Consider the following 21,685-nt stretch of genomic DNA (forward strand, 5'->3'; position numbering starts at 1 on the left):
ACCAATACCATTACCATAGTTTAATTACTTAGGTTGTGGCTGAAGACATTAGAATTTAGGCCTGGATTATGATAATTTCTAGTATAGGGGGACCAATTTCAGATACTGCAATGTGATTGTGATCCTCTGTGAGATAGGGAAGGAGGACGCTTCCTGGCAGGAGATTAGACACAAGAGAATTTGCATTTTTATTTAGTGTTCACAGTGTGTTGCTTGGTACCCCAAAACTATTGATGAGAAGAGCACTCTCAGTAGGACTGTTGCTTCCAACAAAATCTTGTGGCTCAACTTAAAAAATATATATATACCTATACATTCACATATACGTATTTTTATATATATATTTGTGTTTATATATTTTTATTTATATATATATGTTTGTGTATATATACACACAGAGATATGTATACATGTCAATTTATACATGCAGGTATATACATACATATGTGTGTGCAATATCTATCACTATTTAAATTTGATCTTTATGAATGAAAGCTCCACTGTTAATAGCTGCAATTAAATATTTTTAAAAGACAAGAATCTCTAGAGTAGAAAATCCAATTGATTGAGAATGCTTTTCCATAAAACAGATAAAAGCCTAGCATTAGACAGCATAAATATTGTACTTTAATTCAGGTCAGTCTGTTCTCTTCCAAGCTAGTTTCCATTTTTATTCTCAAAAGGTTGTGAAATTCAGCAAACAGGAAAACAGGATGCTTGTGTAGGTACATTCCTGGTGGAAACTGCCACACTGGATAGAAATAAAATGCCATAGTTCTTGCTGGAAGCTTTGGTCAGTCAGAGGCATGGGGTCAGGTACTGCGTCCAACAATTCTTGCAATAGAAACTGTATGGACCTACAGGATTGGTGCACTTCATAGGGCTCATTCAAAACCTGATTTTCATGGTCTCATTTCAAACATAAAATCACAGAATCACACAGTATCCTGAGTTGGGAAGGATCATCAAAATCCAACTCCTGGCACTATACAGGACAGCCCCAAGGATTACACCATATCTCTGAGAGTCTGCTCCAATGCACAACTACCCCTGGATGAAGAATCTTTTCCTAATACACAGCCTAACTCCCCTGACACAACATCAGGCCATCCCCTAGATCCTGTCACTGGTCACCACAGAGGAGATTGGTGTCTGCCCCTTGGCTCCCCTCAGAAGGAAGATGCAGACTGTGATGAAGTCTCCCCTTAGTGTCTTCCAGGCTGAGCATGAAAAGTGACCTCAGCCACTCCATGTATGGATTTCCCTTCTGACCCTTCACCATCTTTTCAGCCTCCTTTGGACACTCTCTAACAGCTTTATAACCTTCTTACTCTCTGGTGCCCAAAACTGCCCCCAGCACTCGAGGTGAGGCTGCCCCAGAGCAGAGCAGGACAATCCCCTCCCTTGCCTGGCTGGCAATGCTGGGCCTGATGCCCCCCAGGACACGCTTGGCCCTCCTGGCTGCCCGGGCACTGCTGGCTCATGTCCAACTTGCCATTCAGTTTGGCAAGTTGGACATGAGCCAGCAGTGCCCGGGCAGCCAGGAGGGCCAAGCGTGTCCTGGGGGGCACACTTCCCATTTTAAATTAATACCTTAGCACTTATAAAACAAAATTAAAATATTCGTTGGGATTCATTTTCACCGATAATTGTGTGAGGTTTTCTTCTGATACAGTTCTGTGCTTCTGTGTATGTGCCTGTAAGTGTATATGTAGACATATTTTGGCTGCAGAATGGGCCTATTTCATGTCACTGTTAAATCAGTTGTGTGAATACAGGAAATCTCACAAAGGTATGGCACATACCATTTCCTGAAATGGTAGAAATCATTACACAGTCATTATCCAGAATTTGCATGCAAGTCGGTTGTTCAATTTAAGTTATGTAGGCTATTTCCAACTGTTATTTGAATTGCCATACTGTTGTTTTCTGATAGCTTATGTATTACTTTCTAAACACCTTATCAATGCAACTAGACACCAGTATTTCTCTTTGCCATTGTAGCAACTATAATTATTATTATAAAGTATTATGCAAGTACTGTGCAATTACAAATTTGTATTCACTGAGGTCTTGTTCATACACATTAGAAACATAAGTTCCTCTTTATTTTTACTGTACTTAGTCTGATATTTTCCATATTACTTTTTGGATAACTTCGTGTGTCTAGTTTTGAAATTTTAAACTGTTGTTGGATATCCATTTTAATAATTCTTTTAAGCAATTTTGGGTAGAAGAGAAAAAAAGTCCATGTGTCCTGTTTTTAAAAACACAGTTACCTATAATATACTGGAACTGGAACTGTGAGCTTTCATCCATGGAAATGGGGAAAATTGGGTAATATTACTTCTGAGAGAATTTACTGTTTTTTTTAAAGAACACCTCTTTGAGAAAGATTTGAATTTTATAAAATAAGGTCTAAATTGGAATCTTTGAATGTATGAACTGTGTTTCCACAAAAGATTCTACAAATAAGTCAAAAGGCTACAGACAGATCAAAAGAATAGTAAAAAACAAAGTAGAAACATACTGACTCTGAGTCTGTGTATGTATTTTGGACATACAAAATTGTCCAAGTACTTTTGCTTTACTTTGTTTATGCACTAAACTCTCAAATCAAGAACCTATGAGACAATGCAGGGATTTCACTATCAGTGAAATAAATTAATGAAATGATCAAATGTTCAGATGTAGATTCCTCATTCAGAAAGAAATGCATAGGATCTTTTAAGGGACATGCAGCCGGTCCAGAATTTAATTTTACAATTTGTCAAAATTCCTATCAAAAACATTTATGACACAGATTATCCTGGATTAATAAAATTTAGTAGATGGTCTGATGAACTGCTAATTGAGTATTACAGATTATTATAGACTAAAATACTTAAACAAGTTAACTAGAATAAGCTGATGGCTTTTTATGACCATGATCATATACCTGTACTTGTGAATGTAACATGCTTTTAAAGACCAAAGTGATTGAAAACATTTGAATTTTCAAAACTTATTTGCTAACATAACCACAACAGAATGCTAATTCTGTTACTCAGTTACTCAGGGGACCTTTCTTAGAAACAGAACACTTAACATGGAGTGGATGTTACCGAATGATTGACTGTATAATTACAAGCTGCTGTCTACAATGAACAACAGCATTAAATTTCTTTAAAAAAATTGCTCTTCTCTTTCTAAGGAGTTTTATGCCATACTCATAATCATAACATACTATATGTGTGTCTAGATAAGAATATATGTTATACAGTGTAGAATAAAATGACTATTTTTCTTAAATTCAAGAGTCTTGATCTCTTCCCCTGCCACCACTTCAGCCTAAAAATTGCATCACCTTTCTCTTCAATAACATAATTTAAGCAGAAATATTAATCTGTGATGGAACTTTAGACCCAGTGGAAGGCAATTAGCCACTTTCTAATAGCATTAAAAAACCCAACAAACAAATGTCTCAGCTTTTCAGCAAAGAATTATTAAATTCCTAAATGCTTGGAAGAATTTGTTTCAATTTTTAATTTCATGTAAGGAAAGGCAGCAAAGGTAGCGGATTTGTTTAGCAACACCAGCATCACCCATTATGAACACTAAGAAGTAAACACATAAAATGAACTTTTTTTCAGTTATCAAGATTGTTTGTTTCAGCTGAGAAGGTGCAGCTGCACCTGACTGACAGCAATGGTTGCACACTGAACTCAATGCATTAGGAGCATGGAAACCCTGCACTAGCTAGTGGCTGCAGCTGCAGTAGAGTAGCTGGAAAGAGATAAGAATTTTCTTCTCCTACAGCAGCTGTCTTTGTTATGATGTGCTCCAGCACACAAACTGGCAGCCTCATGGGCAAGTGGTCCTTGCCCAGAATTCTGCAGTCACCAGACTTCAAATGCACTTACAGTTTGAAGAGACTACATAATGCCTTCCCAAGCTGTGCACCTGAAAGGGCTTTGGTCAACTATTCTCTTTAAAGCATCTCTTCTCCACAGGGTTGAATCATCAGCTCCCTGTGAGATGTAGCCCCTGAGAAACTGCAGACAGCTCAAACTGACTTAACCAAAGCTTCGGCCAGACCCTACTGCGCATCTGCACTGAAGGACTGGGAAAAATAAATGGTCAGAGAACACACTAGGCATTTCAGAAGCTTTCTTATCTACATGCGGGAGATCACTTAAAATTTATGGATTTGGAGCTAAAGAAAACATATTTAAAGTATTTGCATACAAACTTTTTTTTTATTTCCATGTTACATCTGGTTATCACAGTTAGTTTTATGAAACAATGGCTATCTCTGAACTATCATGATAAAGTTGTTTGGAGTAACATGAACAATAGTGTACAATCCTGCCAACCTGAAACAGTGGTTAGCATGGCAATCACCATCTTTAAAGGCAGAGTGCTTGTCCCCAGGAACTACACATATCCACATTAAACGATCCATCATTACTTGCAAACATGTCAGGCTGAGGAGCTCCACACACTCCACTGGTCAGCCAGCTGCTTGGTAGTGGGATATCTATTCATCAACCCCACAAAAGGAAAAAAAAATATATAGCTAACATGAATGAAACAAAACACAGCAAGTATGAGTTGGGAGAAATGGTTTTCCAAGAAGTGTTTCACCCTGTAAACACAGTACAAGCACAGGGTTATTAGCTCATTGTGGACTTAGATTACTACCACATCAGACACCTTTTCAGTGACACTCAACATGAAGTTGGCCCTTATGTTTCATCATATTAGGATTAAAATGATAGTTTTCTTTAATATAAGAGTATAACATGCAAGCTGGAAAAAAGATGCATACTTATAAAGAAAATTTTGCCCTATTTCAGATCACTGAGGCATTTTATGAAGCAAACAATTGAGTAAGATTAGATAAGAATAACTTGGATTTGGTCTAAGAGTTCTGCAGAGGAGGATATTATTAAAATTTACTGATTGTCTAAGGTTTCATGATAGGACAAAGATGGTCATGAAGATACATTCTTTTGTTACTGAAGAGAAGTATTATTAATACCACGGCCATATAAGCTTATGAAGCTAGTGGCCTGGAAAGTTGCCACTATGTGGCTGAAATATTTCAGTTACGCAGTTCAAATGGCAACAGCTGCTTTAAATTTAAAGGGCAAGAATTAAATAAGCCATGACTTCAGTGGGAGACAAATGAGCCCTAAGTTTGTTTCTCCTACTCCTTTTGTATCTAGCTTCTCCTCCATAGCCTGCCTGTAGTGAATGTTTGTTAGAACTGACCTTGGTATGTCTCAAAAAACACTCAGAAACCCACACTGCCAAATCCACTGGCCAATTGTTTTTGGAAAGAGGATACTGTTCCTCTTTGGACTTAACTCTAGCCTCATCCTCACACCAGCCAATACACTTCCAGCCTGTATTTTCCTCTAGTGCAGTGCATCCAACGTAATCATGTTTAGTACTTTCCAAACAACAAAGCAGATGTTCCCTGTAATGCAGATTTTGAAGAATGCACATAAGGCTTAAACCAGTGACAGTGTTATCCACCAAATGCCTGCAAAGGAATCCACATCATCTCAGACTAACAAGTTTTCTTACTGAAGTCATTTTAGGGGGTGCCAACATTAAGGATAAAATATGCAGAAAAAAGGCCAAATATTGCCTTGAGGGAACTACTTGTCAATGCACCAGAAATTACACACAATTACTTTTCTTCCAGAATTGGTGGAGAAATGCACATGTAAAATATACCATTTGCACTTAAAAACATTTTACCAAGTGAACTGTTTCAAATTAAACCCAAATGAGTAACTGTAAAACAATGGGACTTTCCTGGGTTTCAGTAAAAACAGCTGGTATTGCTGCTATTAATCCTGTACATGTACATTAAAAAGTCTTGTATATCTGAGAAAAACATCTCAGTCAGGTAGTAGCAATATACAACAGCCTCTGGAACCTTTGCCTATAGCAGAAAAACCAGACCATTTGCTGCCAATGTATCTCTGTATGCATGCTTATAAACTGAATGCATTTATTCACTGACATTCAGTATTATTGATACATTAAAAATCAAATGCCTCATAACTAATTTTTCATATTGGAAAATAACATCCCATTTCAAGTTTTAGTTCATAACATGATGCTAAAACATATACGTTGACAACACACAGCATACTCCTAGCGTCAAGAAATTACTACTTCTAAGCTGTATGACTTCTTACAGCAAGGACAAATGAAGTAAGCATTGAAACACCATTTCAGAAAGTATTTTGTTCATATCCCTCACTTTACCCTAAGAAAGGTCTCATGAAGGCTCTAGGTATTTCAGACCTAGCATTTGCAAGATACTTTTATCCCTAATATTAGAAGCCCAGAGGTTTTTAGTAACCCATCAGCCCAATGTGATGGCAAGTCCGAATATTTCTGAAGTTTCCATGGGAAGGGAATTTCTGGTGAGACTCTATAAGCTCTCTCATGAATAATTTGTTTCCTGGGAAGTAACAAAATGTGAAAAGGCCTTTCAGGTTTCTTTGTTTTCTGTTTAGTCTTCTGATACTAACATATAAGAAAGAGCGGAACATCCTCTTATTTTATTACATATATTTGCAAACCCTTTCTCTTCTGCACATACAGAAAATAATTCTTTTTGAGGTGCAGGGGTTACAAAGACACTGATTGAATTAAATTTTGTACCTATCCCACACATCAATCATCACCAGAGGTGAACTGTGAATCCTGGAATGTATTTCCCACTTGCTGTGAGTCAGCTGCAGCACATGACAGCCTAGAGCCAAAAGTTAGCTGCGTTAAGACCACTGGGTTTACACAAGATTGTTTTGTTTGGATACCTAGTTGGATGGCTTTCATGTTTTTTCATTTTGAACTGAGGAAGAACTACTGCATGAAAATGGAAGAGAAAACTAAAGAAGGATTTCTTCAAACAGAAAAACAAAACCCTGTTTCATAACTAATAAGAGAAACCTGTCTCACACTCATTAGCAGAAGACAAATTCTTTGTTCAGTGCAGTAGTGCAGCAGGAAGACATGGATATGCGTGCCTAAGTGCTTTATTAGCAACCTATGACAGAACTCACAATAGAACACAGGAGATATTCTAGAGGAGCCCAGACTTCAAGAACAACTTCCTCTCCATTTGGTGAATTAGTGTCTACAGCTTGAAGAACATTTTCAATTTACCTTTTCTTTTAATTTAACATAATCTCTAATGAAAATGTGCATTCACAGTTCAATCAGAACCAAGTCCATTTGACCTCCACCTGTCTCCAAAACAGGCTCTTTGTTTAAAGAGGAAATATAAATCCTTCTATCATTGAGATGGAGGAGGACATGCAAGTCTCCAGATCTAGATAATGAGCATTTCTGGCTGAGGAAGCATGGATGAAAAGCAGTCTGGAAAGCAGGCCACTCTCAATCCATTAAAAGCTCTGAAGAACAGGACTAGGGATATTAATTTTGTGAAGATTTAAGCATGATGGCAGAAGAGTTCTCACAATACAGGTTTGATAGATGGCCTTTTTTGCAGTTTCTGATACATAACATCAGTAAACATAAACTTTTCTGTGGGAGCCATGCTCTGTGTCTAGCAGAATGGCAGTCATCTACATCAAGTCATCAAGGAACAAGAATTACCTATGGTCCCATGAGGAAGAAGATTTCTAGCTAATTGGAGAAGTATACAAGCATTTCTTACTGTAAATGTAACTTATTTGCATATTTGTAACTGGTGTAAAATTTTGAAAGTTTTCTGATGTTTCTTAATGCCTTAACCATGTCTGGTAGGAGGTGGATGACCATGGATTTAGTGAGATTTACATGGGAAAGACTGTCAATGTTTTCTTTGAAGAAGATCTCTGCTAGCAGATAAGAGAAATAGAATCATGACTGAGAAGTCTTCCAGTTTGGTAATGATTCCCTCCACTTATTATTTGTCCAATGATATATTGGACAAAGAGATACTTTGTCTGAGTTCAATAATCAGAATAAAAAAGGCAATTTGACACACTAGGACAATTTCTCCAAGAACATAACGTAGAGGTGATGAGGAAGAAGATTGATCTTTCTTAGTAGCTGTTGTAAAAATGGCTGGACATTTGAAAGCAAGTATCCATCACTGAACTGATGTCTAACTTTTAAAAATTTTTGAAGGTGATGGCTAACTTTTAAAAGCTTTAATCTGCAATTTACAAATGAAGCCTTTAATTTTAAGTGCTAGTGCTACTTTTCAGCATTGTCCTACTATAAGCCTTTCATGGATTGAGTATGTTTACTTAGAAAGAAAGGATTTGGAAACAGGTAATATCAGGGATTTAAAAAATAGTGGTAAATATACACTATTCTATCTGACTGTCATTGCTATTTAAAAAATGATAAGAAAAGAGAAAAACGAAAAATAAATGGCAATATGTAGAAACACTTTGATTCAGCTTCCTTATGAAGCTGAACTGAAATCTGTTTTCTTCACATTTTCCAGCTATCTAATAAATGGTGAGCCACACAAGAACTATTGAAATTAACAATCTTTGTCTTGGAGTTCAACAGTTTTAACATACTCTTCTAAGTACTGAGACTGTATTGTACTCATCTCTGAGTTCATTTGTACTTCATTCTGCCCATCTCTCTACGAAAAAGTAATTAGCCTATGACTTCTAGTATCACTACTGTAATGACTTGACTGCTCTTTGCTGACATGGACATGTCTATGCAGGCTCTACATGCTGAGTGTACTGTGAAATTGGGTTGTCATACTATACCTGTTGGCCAAGAGCTGTGACCTAGTTCCAGAAGGAGAGGTTAGGTAAATTGCCAAGTCTCCACGTCGAGGGTGAGTAATAGTGATACGTACAACAACATGCTCCAAGTAGATCACATGGTGGTTAGGATTATCTGAACAGCCAGTGGCTTTATAAATTGAACGGACAATGCTGTCAGGTCGTATTGTTCTATAACAGAAGCATAGCAAACAACATTAGCATTTCTTGCTTTTTGTGTAAAATACACAACCCCATCTTTTTTGCTCAGTAGAGAATGACAGTGTTGGATAACTGTAAAGTCAGTAGCCTATAATCATTAGTTTTGACATGTGCTTCCAAGCTGAAAATACCACTATAGGGTAATTATTTCACTGCAGATAATGGCTAATGGCAACTGTCTGGGTTTCTGTTAGGCACATACACAAGGTAAAATAGGAATAAGCCTTTGGGACAGAGCATTATTGTAGATTAGTGGCCAGCTGAGAAATGCTGAGATTGTCATGGGATCACAGCTGGTTGCTAAACCCCAGGAAATGCCTGGCATAGCTAATCCTAGCTTACGTAACAGCAAGTATTACATGTTAATGGTACCAAAAGGCATCTGACTCAGTTGGTTTAAATTGGTATGATATCCTTGAAGACTACACCAGTTACAGATCAAGCCTGTCAAATATAATTAGCAAACAATATTCTTAGTGCTTTGGAAGTCCGCCTTATGCTTGATGCTGCCTCTATGTCCATGGAGTACACATAACAGAGTTTTGCTCTTAAGCCTGGTTCTACAGAGACCCTAACTTAGCAAGTGAAAAGCAGTTCAGTTTTGGCCTCTGAACTAGAGACCCTCCTAAGACCATTGGAGAGACACATTATCACACCATTTCAAAAGCATATTTGCTTTTTACATTCTGGACTGTTAAATCTATCTCTTCTTGCAAAGGTGACTGAAATGCATTCAACCAAATATTCTTTGGTGTATCATCTACATAAAAATCCATCATTACCCAGTCTGGACTGTTTTACACCTTCACCTTCTGCAATGTTCTTTAAACTAGGGCCTTTTTCCATGCACTACATCTGTAAATGTGACAGACCCTCTGGTATGGCTTTAAAAATGATACATTATACACAATGCAAGGGAGGGGTAAATTATAGCCAATTTTTTTTCCATAAATTTAAGCCAGCAAAAGTTTTGGTAGCGGGTATTACTTGATTTGCCGATCTGTGTTCTCCACACACACATGCTGTGGAGGCACCGTTGTCCATTTTTCTGCTTCTGTCACCATTGCTTCAGCATCCATCAGTCCAAATCCATAAAGGTGGCTCACTGCAAGGTACAAACAGAATGGATACAGTTATAGCATAAACCCTTGGGTTTCATCATAGACTTATTCCAGAGTATCACATCCTAACAGGAGTTACTTCTTTTCTCTTCTTCCTTACTTTTACTCAAAGCTCCAAAATCTCATTGCCAAGAACAGTAATGACAATATCTAATTTGTTCAACAAATCTGTTCACTGCTTTATTACAGAAGTGGCATGAGGCACTACCTACACTGCCTACTATGAGAACTACAGAATGCCAGTGACTAAAATTGCCTCTGGCTGCCCTTAGTCCATATGCCTCAATTAGCTCAGCCCTCTTGTATGACAAAGGGATATATGAGCATAATGAATGAGAGGAAGGTTACTTCCATTACTCAAATGCCAAACACATGCATGTGTATTCAGGGAAGCTAACTGAGACAAATTTGAGAATAAACAGATCACTTTGTAACTGTTGTATCCTCTGAACTTCCCTGAGTGTAAGCAGCACTAGTGAATGTTCTTCTCTTCCTGTATACGGTATGTCTGTCATTGGCCAACCAACTGGGTAGACCCACTCTCTCCCTAAAGCTGTCTGCTTGATGAGGGTGAAAAGCACTTACTGAATCAGCTGTGTGTTTTTGATTGCTATTCCAATTGAAATAGAGACTTGCAAAAGGGTTTTGGTGAATTAGAAGAGCTTCTAGCCATGATGTTCCATTGTGACAAATTGGTGCTCTTGATAAAATTCCGACAGCAGAAGGTGAAACAAAAAGGCTTCCGCAGGAGGAGTTTAGATTGCAAATATAAGTAGATCAGTTTTTCTTGCTACCACAGAAACTCACAGAAAATTGTAAGTGCAAATTTAACCAGCAATGCAACAAAGCATGGTATAAATCCTTCCCTATGCATGTTGTAGAGGGTTTGTGAAAGCATTCTCTATATTGCCAAACCAAAATTCAAAGGACTCTATCTAAAAAAAAAAACACCCGCCTTCTCAAACAAATACAGTCCAAAGCTTAAGGATTACATCTTCCAAATATCTAGTACTGTCCAAAACTGCCTGAAAAGGATTCTTCAATGCACCTCATCTTTTTTTGATAAGAAATAAGGGCAGAAAAGCATGTAACATTGCCACCACCAGTCAGTGGCCTTCAAATGGAAACTTATGTAACTTTTAAGCTATTTACCCATATAATTTTTTTCCCTAGTGTGCACATTAAAAATGCAAATAAAATCTATGGCGTGAACTTTCTATCCTCCCTACCCTAACAAATACTTGGAAGACAGAACTTAGGAGGAATTTTCATCCAGGAGAAAAACTTACCACTCAAGGTTTTGTGGTTGTGGTATTTGTCCATGACTCAATGTTTAAAATGACTTGCATGAGAGCAGCAGTGTAGTGATAAGTTCTGCAGCTGATGTGGTTTTTTCAGTTGAAAAAGAAATACTTTTTTTCCTTGAAAGGCCTTCCCATTGAAATAAAAAATTTCCTGACAGAGAGGGTTACTTTTAAATCCTCCCATGTAGACTGACATTTGGCTGTCGAAAACATTTCCATTCAAAGCCCTTGATCCAATGGGTTGGTTAGCCGTTGAGGGTACAAGCAGAGGCCCATAATTTTCAAAGACCAAATTACAGCAATTTAGGAGAGAATCACATAGTTAAAAAAAGTAGTTGTGTCTAAGAGAAGAAAAGAGATTTTTCTCTCTGCTATCTTCAGATTGTGCTTCTTCATCTGTGTGCATCCTTGTATTCCCATGAGCTATATGCCAAGATGCCTGTCCCAAAGGTTAACAATAGCCTGGTGGTCTACATGGAGCTATAAATGTCTTCTAAGAAACGCCCTGGAACTGCCTCTGATTTGTATGCAAAACATACTGAATTGACATTGTTAACCCAGATTAATCAAAAGCACTGTCTGAAAGGTCATGATGACTGCAGAGAGGAAAGTGTAAAATGCCACAGACCTTGCACCTACCTACTTATGTGCTCTGTGTTATCACTGCTGTGAATTGCTACTGGGCTCAGCTCTTGCTAGGAATCATTACACATGTCAGAGTGGGTATTGGGCTGTTTTGTACAAAGGTACTTTTCCTTCACAAATGAAATATGAATATAATATGAATATAATATAATAATATGATACAATGTAAGCTGGTGGCTGAGGAGTAGACTGTTGCTTTTATTAAGATGAAGGGTTGAAAATGTGATCTCCTTGTGTGATCAAAGTGTCCATCAGTAGAGCTATCTTGAATTCTCTCTCCTGTCAGGCAGCTGTACTAATTCATCAATTTTATTTCTGAAAAATCACAGGCCCACCCAGAGACTTACAGGTGCAGGGCATGTTTCAGAGAAAAACTTCCCTCCCACAACATGAAGTAAATACTAAGTCTTATCTGATCTCTTTAATCTTTCTTAAAGATGTTTTCATCTTAAAGGTGAAACAATATTTGTCATGGCTTAAGTCCATTTATTTACCCCTAGTGCAGTTCCTTCATTAGTATATTGTGAAAACAAGGCCTTCTGAGCTGCTGGAGAAGCTTTTTCATAATCTCCTTGCTTTTGTCTGAAATTGCTGTTGAAAATTCAGAAACTTTCTCATTTACATACAAAGCTACCCTCAAATCTAAAGTTAGGATGCATATCCCATTTGACTTGACTATGAGAAATATGAAGAGCTGGTGTTCATAAATCATAACAGAGAATCATGCAGACTTCAGAAAAATTTGGCCCAGACACTAGAAACACAACATTTCCAGTGTAGCTAAACTTGATTTGTTAGGCTGCAGTTTCATTGCCTGTCATCAAGATGTCTCATCAGTAACTTAAGCACTAAGCCTTCCCTGTTATTTTACTCATGTGACAAAAGGCTTGCATAAAATTTTCTCCCTACTATATTTTTGGCATTTTATATATCATGTCCCATGTACTGTGAAAGCAGCATTTAAAATATAAACATTTTGTATACACATATCAAATGCCAAATAAGGAGAGAAATAGTAATAATTTCAGCGTGACAAATGAGGAATATGCAGCTTCCTCAACTAGATTAACATGTTTGATATGTCAGCTGTAATGATCTGTGTATTTATGCCACAATAGGATCTTGATTCAAAATGAGATTGACAGAATAGGAGACTAAAATGTCCATTAATACTATGGTTTCTTAAATATTGCTTAGCAGGTCTAGAATATGTAAGCCTCTTGAGTTACTCTCAGCCCATAAATACTTTTGACTGATTTACACCAATGTTTTACATTTGACATTTTAATTGCAAATAGAATGAACTAATTCTGTAATGCTTTAACAATTTCATATTGCTTTTCTGTCATTTGCTTGGAATACTGAAATATTTCAACAAGGATAAACAACTGCATAACAAGAATTAGACGAAAAGTGGAGAAATGTCATGATGACACAGCTTAAACTGTTTTGTTTTGTCATGTCCTCTCTAAGACAACACTGATCTTTAATAATTCATCTTGTTTCAGCCGTATTCCTATTTCATGCCAACTTGGCACCAGTAACGTGTGACAACTGAGTGTGATTTCATAAACACATAACTGCTTTACAAGCCAGTAACACAAGTGTGCAAGAAGATGCTTTTTCATTCTTGCTTTTAAAACCAACTCATGGTTTTCAAGTTAAGCACATTACTTGTGTTTCTGTATTCTACAGAGAACAATTCCTCAATTTCTGTACCTAAAACCAAATGAAACAGCAAACAAAATATTTGCTCCTCAAAGTCCCTGAAATCCAGGCATTTTTATAGACTCAGTATGGATGTGGGAAGATTGAACTCTTACACCTATCACCACACTAGAGAAGGTTGTGAAAAGCATACAGTTGCCCAACAGATTTGTTTAAAATGTGGCAGCTACAAAGACACACAATGAGAATCTGAAGGGCCTCTACAGCATAGGATCATAGAAGCACAGAATGATTTGGGTTGCAAGGGATATTTAAAGCTCATCTAGTCTGACCTCTCCACCATGAGCAGGGACACCTTCCACTACACCAGGCTGCTGAACGCCCTGTCCAATCTGGCCCTGAAGCACTTCCAGGGATAAGGCATCCACAGCGACTCTGGGAAACCTCACCATTCAAATCATAGAATCACAGAATATTAAGGGGTTGGAAAGGACCTTAAAGATCAACTGGTCCCAATAGCCTCTGCTATGGGCAAGGAAATTTACCCCTCAAGTTGCTCAAGGCCTTATCCAACCTGGTTTTGAACACTGACAGGGTTGGGCATCCACAGCCTCCCTGGGCAACGTGTTCCAGTGTCTCACCATGCTCACAGTAAAGAATTTTTTCCTAATATCTAATCTAAATTTCCTTTCTTTCAATATTCTCCCATTATACCTTGTCCTATCACTACAGATCTTGATGAAGAGTCCCTCTCCAGCTTCCCTGTAGGCCCCCTTCAGATGCTGCAAGGTTGCTCTGAGATTCCACACAACCTTCATTTCTCCAGGCTGAACAGCCTCAACTTTCTCACCCTATCTTCACAGAGAAGATGCTCCAGTCCTTGTATGAATTTATAAGCCCTCCTCTGGACTTGCTCCAACAAGTTCCATGTCCCTCTTATATTGTGGACTGTATACAGCACTCCAGGTAGGATCTCACCAGAGCAGAATAGAGGGCAGAATGACCTCCTCTGACCTGCAGGCCACACTCCTTTAAAAATGCAGCCAAGGACTGGATTGGCTTTCTGGGCTGCAAGTCCACACTGCTGGCCCGTGTTGAGTTTTTCATCAACAGTTACTCTCAAATCCTTCTCCACAGGGCTGCTCTCAATCACGTCTCTGCCCAACCTGTGGGTGTGTCTGGCATTGCCACAATTCAGGTGTAAAGACCTTGCACTCTGCTTTGTTGAGCTACATAAGGTTCACACAAACCCACCTCTCAAGCCCTTCAGGGGACCTATGATGGCATCCCTTCTCTCCAGTGTGTTGACTGTACCACACTGCTTCATGTTGTCAGCAAATATGATGAGGGTGCACTTGATTGCACTGTCCCTGTCACCAACAAAAACAAAGATGTTGAACAGTATCTGCCACAGTGCTGACTGTGGAGGGACACTGCTTGTCACTGGTTTCCATGTGGACACTGGACACAATTCTGAGTGTGCGGCCATTTTTAGCTAGTTTTTCACCCAAGTGGCTTATCCATCAAATCCCTGTCTCTTCACCTTGAAGACAAGGATGTTCAGTGGTACAATGTCAAATACTTTGCACAAGTCCAGGTAGATGATGTCAGTTGCTCTGCTCTGCCCCTGTCCATCAATCCTGTAGGCCTATCACAGAAGGTCACCAAATTTGTCAGGCATGATTTCCCCCTTGTAAAGCCATGTTGACTGTTACCAAGCACCATTAATAAAAATGTCCTTCATTATGTCCAGTCTAAATATACTCTTGTTCAAATTAAAACTATTGCCCCATGTCTTGTTACAAAAGACCTTCCTAAAAAATTTCTTTCTCTCTTTCTTCTAGAAACCTTTTATATATTGAAAGGCGACTACAAGGTCTCACTGGAGCCTTCTCTTCAGGCTGAACAACCCCACCCTTCCTTGTCTTTTTCACAGGAGAGGTGCTCCAAGGCTTTGATTATTTTCATAGTCAGAAAGGTGCTAACAGAATACTTCAAAAGTACTTTTATTGAGATTCCAGTTATGTCTATGTCTGTTTCTGATTTTTGCATTAGTACAAATAATTTCTCCAGTAATATACTAACCATGGCTTTACCTGATAATAGATTTGACAAAAAAGAAGAGACTTCTGGATTTTACATTTTTCTTTTTGCCAAAAAGCTCCTATTAATTGATAAAATAAAATACAGACTGCCAAGAAAAGCTAGCAGCATAGCTAGTAGAAACTAAAACTCCACTAACCAGTCTACCTTTTTGAGTAGCTTGTGTGTAACTCTGACACTGCTATGAGGCTTTGCAGTCATTAAAAAAATAGCCTTAGAACATACCATCTTAAAACACCAAGAAATTAAATCCAAGATTCTATTTTCTTTCAGATCCTTACTTATTTTATCTATTTCAGGAATTTAAAACTCAAGTGGTTATTAAAGACACATTGGTTGACATAAGGCACTAGAAGCAAAGTACCCTTTTGGGCTCTCAGAGTCAGGCTCTGCTGGTAGTGACAGCACATGCCACCCAAATAGTTCCCACCTCTCACGAGCATAAGCAGCTCCCAGGCAGAGGGCCTTAGTCTTGGGATTCAGCTGCTCTGTGGTCAGCAGTGAGCATCCATGAGTACCAAGCACAGCCATGCCAACAGTTCCTGATTTACTTCTCAAAGCTTGTTTAGGAGCAAGTAAACCAAGTTAATGAAGTCTTCGGAACAGATGGTGTTCACACATAGACTGTGCCCTGCATATGGGGATATCTTACCCAGAGTCAGAGAAAAAACCAGTGAGCTTTGCTGAAAACCTTGGCAGAGTGACCAGGGAGACTGGCTTACTTCTCTGCCTTTGAAGCAGCAGAGTTGTGATGGAAACAGAAAACCTGACTACTGCTGACTGGGGATTGCTATGAAAATTCTGCAGCAGGATTCTAAGACTTCTCTGCAGCAGCATTTGGCTATAAATCATAAAGCCTTTACTGAAAACATTAATTCACTTGAAATAAGACAGCTTATGTGAATGGAATAAATCTGAAGGTTATATGGGTTTAGAAGGGTGAAAAAATGTTTGCTGAAATAAAGTTGGCTAAGGAGTATCTGCAGTAATAGAAGCTATATTTTTTTAACTAGTGGTATTCTTTTTAAACTGAATTGGGTTTTTTTTCAATTTTTATTTTTAGCATGAGGATTTTTAGCACTGGAAAACATGGTGGTTTGCAACTTTTTTTAAAGAAAAAATGTATTTTGTGACTACATTGTGCAACACCTTGCAAAATAATGTACCCATCTCCTCTATTAGGAGGAAGTTCACCCTAGGAGATATATTTAGGATTCCTTGACATCTCAGAAGTGGACAAATACAATGTCCTTCTATCAAACAATAAAAACATCTTTTGGTGAGAGTGTCTGTTCTAGTCTTCATCTCAGAACAGATAATGACAGGTGAGTCAAAGGCACTGTAAATGGAAATCCTGACAGATTGTTAGCAGAAGGCACATAGACAGCATTTCTGTCCTGTCAGATGTATCAGACACATGGCATCCCTCTTGTTCCATTCCACTCTGAGGCTCTGTGTGTCCTGAAGTATTGGAACTCCAGCCTGATATTTACACTAATTCCTGACTGAGCATTCTGCTCCCTCAGATTTCATCAGAAAAAGGATATACAAACATGCAGTAAATCACAGAAAAAGTGCATTGCAAATTTTTTAATGATAATGATGCTGAATAGAATAAGTGGATAAGTTATTAATTATTAATGAACTAAGCCAACTTCACAGTATTCCTGTGGAGCTATGTAGTAGATGCTGATCAGTAACCTGAAGCAAAAGGAAGTTAAACAGTAAGCCAGCTACTGTTTACAGAAATAGCTGGCCAGTAATGTCAGAGTAGTGGGTGAGGTTCTTCATCCCCTGACTTAAAAGCAAATCTTCAAAAGCTGATTTTTCTGGAGGGCAAAAAGGATACTGTTATAAATAACTTCAGGCATCTAACTGAGCTGAGTTGTCCTATGTAGACCCTTATCTTTCCCTATTATTACATGAAATTCTGCATCCTGACGGGGTACATTAAAATACTACGTTGAAGATAGTGTGATCTGTTTCCCAACTGGCCTGAATCCTAGTTCCATTAAAGTGGACACACTCTGATAATAAAACAACTGCCAGTTTTGTAACTGCTGAAAGGCATTATAGCAATGCAACAGCAGTGAAGAAGAGCTTTGGTGTTCATAAAGGTAATTGCTTGTCGTTTTTTTAAAAAGACAGACCTACCACACTCAAAAGATGTTCACTATTGCTACGGATGGATACAAGCAGGACAGATATTTGCTTAGAACATTCTTACAAGCGTACCACATTGAGAATTAGTACATAAAGAGGTCATGTAACTTCCAAGGACTTTTCTTTTAAAAATCGGTGTTCAATGTCTGCAATTAAAACCTTCTGCTTTGGAGAATTTTATCAGTTTATCAGTAATTTTTAAAATCTATCGATCCCAGTTTTTCTTTCTTAATACTGCAAAATAGAAATTTACATTTCACAGTAAGTGCAAGACTCTTATGGTTATGAGTCCACAGGGGAAGACTTTCAAACCTCCACTTCCTCCCTGTGCCCCAGTTCTTTACAGGGTTTTCATAAATGTCTAAGTTGGGCTTGTTAAAAGGAAACAATGTCAAAGGTTATCATTCTCATGGTGTGCATCCTGTTAGAGCTGTCAGTCCACTTGGCAATGTTTGGAATACTAGAGAGCTGCAGAGAAATTGTGTATACCTTTATATCTAAGACAAACAGGAAGTTATCTCAGTTGTTGAGCTGAGTTGTTGAGGCACTAATTTAAATTCTTCGCCTGCTATGCTGATCATGCTTTGGTGACAATTCTGAGTGCAATTATAGAAGAACATTAAAGCCTAATTTTGCCTTTTGCCTGCTGTTACTCCCAGTTGAGAGCCATTTAATGTACACTTCAGAACATGTGTAATTTTGACTTACAATATATGACCCCAGGAAAGCAATCAACTCTAAGACAAAATCACGATGGATGTTCATCCATATTCCTTTATGTATCCCAACTCAGGCTTGAAGCTTCTGCTTGAACTCTGTTTTTACATTTTTACAGCTTCATTCCTTACTTTTCAGAGGGAACAGAAATCAGTGTTGCAGATCCAAAAAGTAAATGAGAAGCACTGATGATGAAGAATTTGAGACTGGGAAAAGTAATAATGCCTGCCTGGCTTCTCTGAAAGATTCCCTCTCCTACTTTGTACATTCTCATTTCTGGAATATACTGACAAATTTCTGGCCTTATATGTCTTTCAACTGGAAACAATATTGTCTGTAACTTCAGTTTTGTCAGGAAGAAAAAAAAATTACAATTTAGGCTGCATAATTCAAGATATTTTCCAGCTCCCTTCCCCAAATCCTAAAGAGGTATTTCAGTCCTTACTTAAGGCAAGCAGAACTCAGTTACCTGGCAATTTGCTTGGGTTTAACATACCTGAAAAAACCCTAATGCAATTTTAATACTAAGTTAAAGAAAATTTTATTTATAGACAGAAATTGAACTGCTGTATGCAATAAGTAAACAAGAATCACCTGGAAAGATCACAGTGACCATCCAGTGAAAAGACAGCAATTTTAGACTTGCTGCTAAAACACGCATGTTTTTATTCCACCTTTCCTCAGCTATCTTAATTTCCAAATCCAACCACACATAGTTTCTCTAGCTGCAGCAAGGATTTCTGTACGAAGCACTTATAAAGGTTACGATGTTGATCTGTGACTCATCTGGTATTTAAATGTGGATGAGATTATTGAGGACACAGATCTTTCCAATCATACATGTTCTATCACTGCTGGGGGAGACACTTTCAGCCACTGTTAGACAAGCTATAATTGTAGCTTGTTTACTTCTATCCTTTCCTGGTGCTAAACTAAATACTGCGCTGACTTCAAACAACTTTCAGTCAGGAGCTATGATGCAAAAAGTTCAAATTAATCTAATCAGTTCAGCTAACAGAAGGCTAATGCCTACCTATGTGAGGACAATATCTCTCTCAGACTTTAAATCCACCAATCTGTTAAGGACAATCATGTATATAGAGTTAGATTGCCTTTTCCAAGAATATGTTTGCTGTCAGTCTACTTAGAATCACAGAATCATTTGGGCTGGAAAAAATCCTTATGATCGAGTCCAACCACTAACTTGACACTGCCAAGTCAATTGCTAAACCATGTCCATAGATGCCAGATCTATACATCTTTTAAACACTTCCTGGGATGGTGATTCCACCACTTGCCTGGGAAGTCTGTTCCAATGCTTGACAACCCTTTCATAGAAGAAATTTTCCCTAATATCCAATCTAAACCTCCCTGTCACAATTCTTCTTGTGCTTGGCCTCTTACATGTGAGAAAAAACAAGAGCTCCCTCAACAGCTTCTCATCAGACTCAATAGCTCTGTTGCCTTTTTCTGGACATGCTCCTGCCCTCAATAACTTGTTGTGAGGACTCCAAAGCTTAACACAGGACTTGCCGTGCAGCCTCACCACCGCCAAGTAAAGGAGAATCGCGACTGCTGCGGTCCTGCTGGCCACACTCCTGATCCAAACTGGGATGTCACTGGCCTTCCTGGCCACCTGGGCAATTACTGGCTCATGTTCCAACTCTGCTAATGTTGATCATCACCCCAGGTTCTTTTATGTCAGGCAGCTTCCCAGCCACTGTTCTCCTGGCCTGAAGTGCTGCACAAGGGTTGCTGTGACCCAAGTGCAGAATCCAGAATGCCACCTTGTTGCATTTCACAAATTGGCCCATTAATCCAGCCTGACCAGATTCCTCTGCAGAGCCTTTCTTCCTCTCCAGCAGATCAGCATTTCCATCCAACTTGGTACCATCTGCAAACTGAATGAGGGTGCACTTGATTTCCTTGTCCAGTTTATTGACAAAGACATTAAACAGAACTGGCCCCAGTACTCAGACCTGGGGAATACCAGTAGTTGCAGCTGAATTTAACTCAATCGCCACTACTCTCTGGGCTCTCAGTCATTTTTTCATCCAGTGAACTGTGCATCCATCTGAACCATGGGCAGCCAGTTTTCTCCAGAAGGGAAACAGTGTCAAAGGTTGCTCAGTACGTGTCACATGATGGCACTCAAGATGATCTAGCCCATGACCTTCCCTGGCACAGAGGTCAGACTGACAGATCTGTAGACCCCAGATCCTTTTTCTAGACCCTTCAACTGGGACCTCTCTGGTTAACCAGGACAGCTGGTAAATGACTGAGTGGTGAGCTCTTGCACCAGCTCCCTCAGTGCCTTTGTGTGGATCCCATACAGAACTGACCACATATGATTGTATGTATCTAAGTGGTGTGACCATTTCCCCTTATGGGAAATTAAACCTCATGGGGATTATGGGGGTTTAATTCTTTTTCCCATTCCCATCTTCCAGTTTAGGTACCAAGAGAACAATGAGTCTTATTATAGGAGAGGTATTAAAAGGTAAAAAGGTATTAACTACTTTATTCATTTCCTCATCCTTTGTTATTGTCTTTGCCCCTGCAACCAATAAAGAATCGAGACTACACTTAACCCTCCCTTTGTTTGTAGGAACAATGCATTTATACATTGCATTCATAGAAATACAATGTATTTGTACAATACAATGTATTTTTAGAAGCATTTTCTAATTGCCTTTTACTGCAGGAGCCAAATTGTAGTCTAGTTGGGCTTTGGCCCTCCCAGTTTTCTCAATGCATAAACTCATGACACCTTTGTGCTTCTTTGGAATATCCTGCCTGAGTAGTCTCCCTAAGATGATAAACTCCTTTCTTTTGTCCTGAGTTCCAGCCAAAGCTACCTGTTCAGCCAGGCTGGTCATCCTTTAATATTTCAAGGACAAAAATCCACTAGTCTCACTAGCACAGGTAGCAGGTATTCCTCTCTCCTACACAGACCAATGCAACTTCATGCGCTTGGTGTCTTATTGACAACTAAAGA

The 21,685-nt window shown here is 38.6% G+C and overlaps 1 protein-coding gene across 2 annotated transcripts in view; it reads right to left on the minus strand.

Moving 5' to 3' along the window:
- The window catches only part of PCSK5 (proprotein convertase subtilisin/kexin type 5), a 229,580-nt gene that overhangs the window by 75,681 nt on the left and 132,214 nt on the right, over positions 1–21,685 (minus strand). For both annotated transcript variants that reach the window (XM_064736486.1, XM_064736487.1), the window contains exons 11-12: positions 9,954–10,071; positions 8,748–8,936 (exon numbers count right to left, since the gene is read on the minus strand). In XM_064736486.1, the coding sequence (XP_064592556.1) occupies positions 8,748–8,936; positions 9,954–10,071 (307 nt within the window). The remainder of the gene's footprint in view (positions 1–8,747; positions 8,937–9,953; positions 10,072–21,685) is intronic.

The sequence above is a fragment of the Zonotrichia leucophrys genome, chromosome Z, assembly GCF_028769735.1.
Source record: "Zonotrichia leucophrys gambelii isolate GWCS_2022_RI chromosome Z, RI_Zleu_2.0, whole genome shotgun sequence".
Lineage (NCBI taxonomy): Eukaryota > Metazoa > Chordata > Aves > Passeriformes > Passerellidae > Zonotrichia > Zonotrichia leucophrys.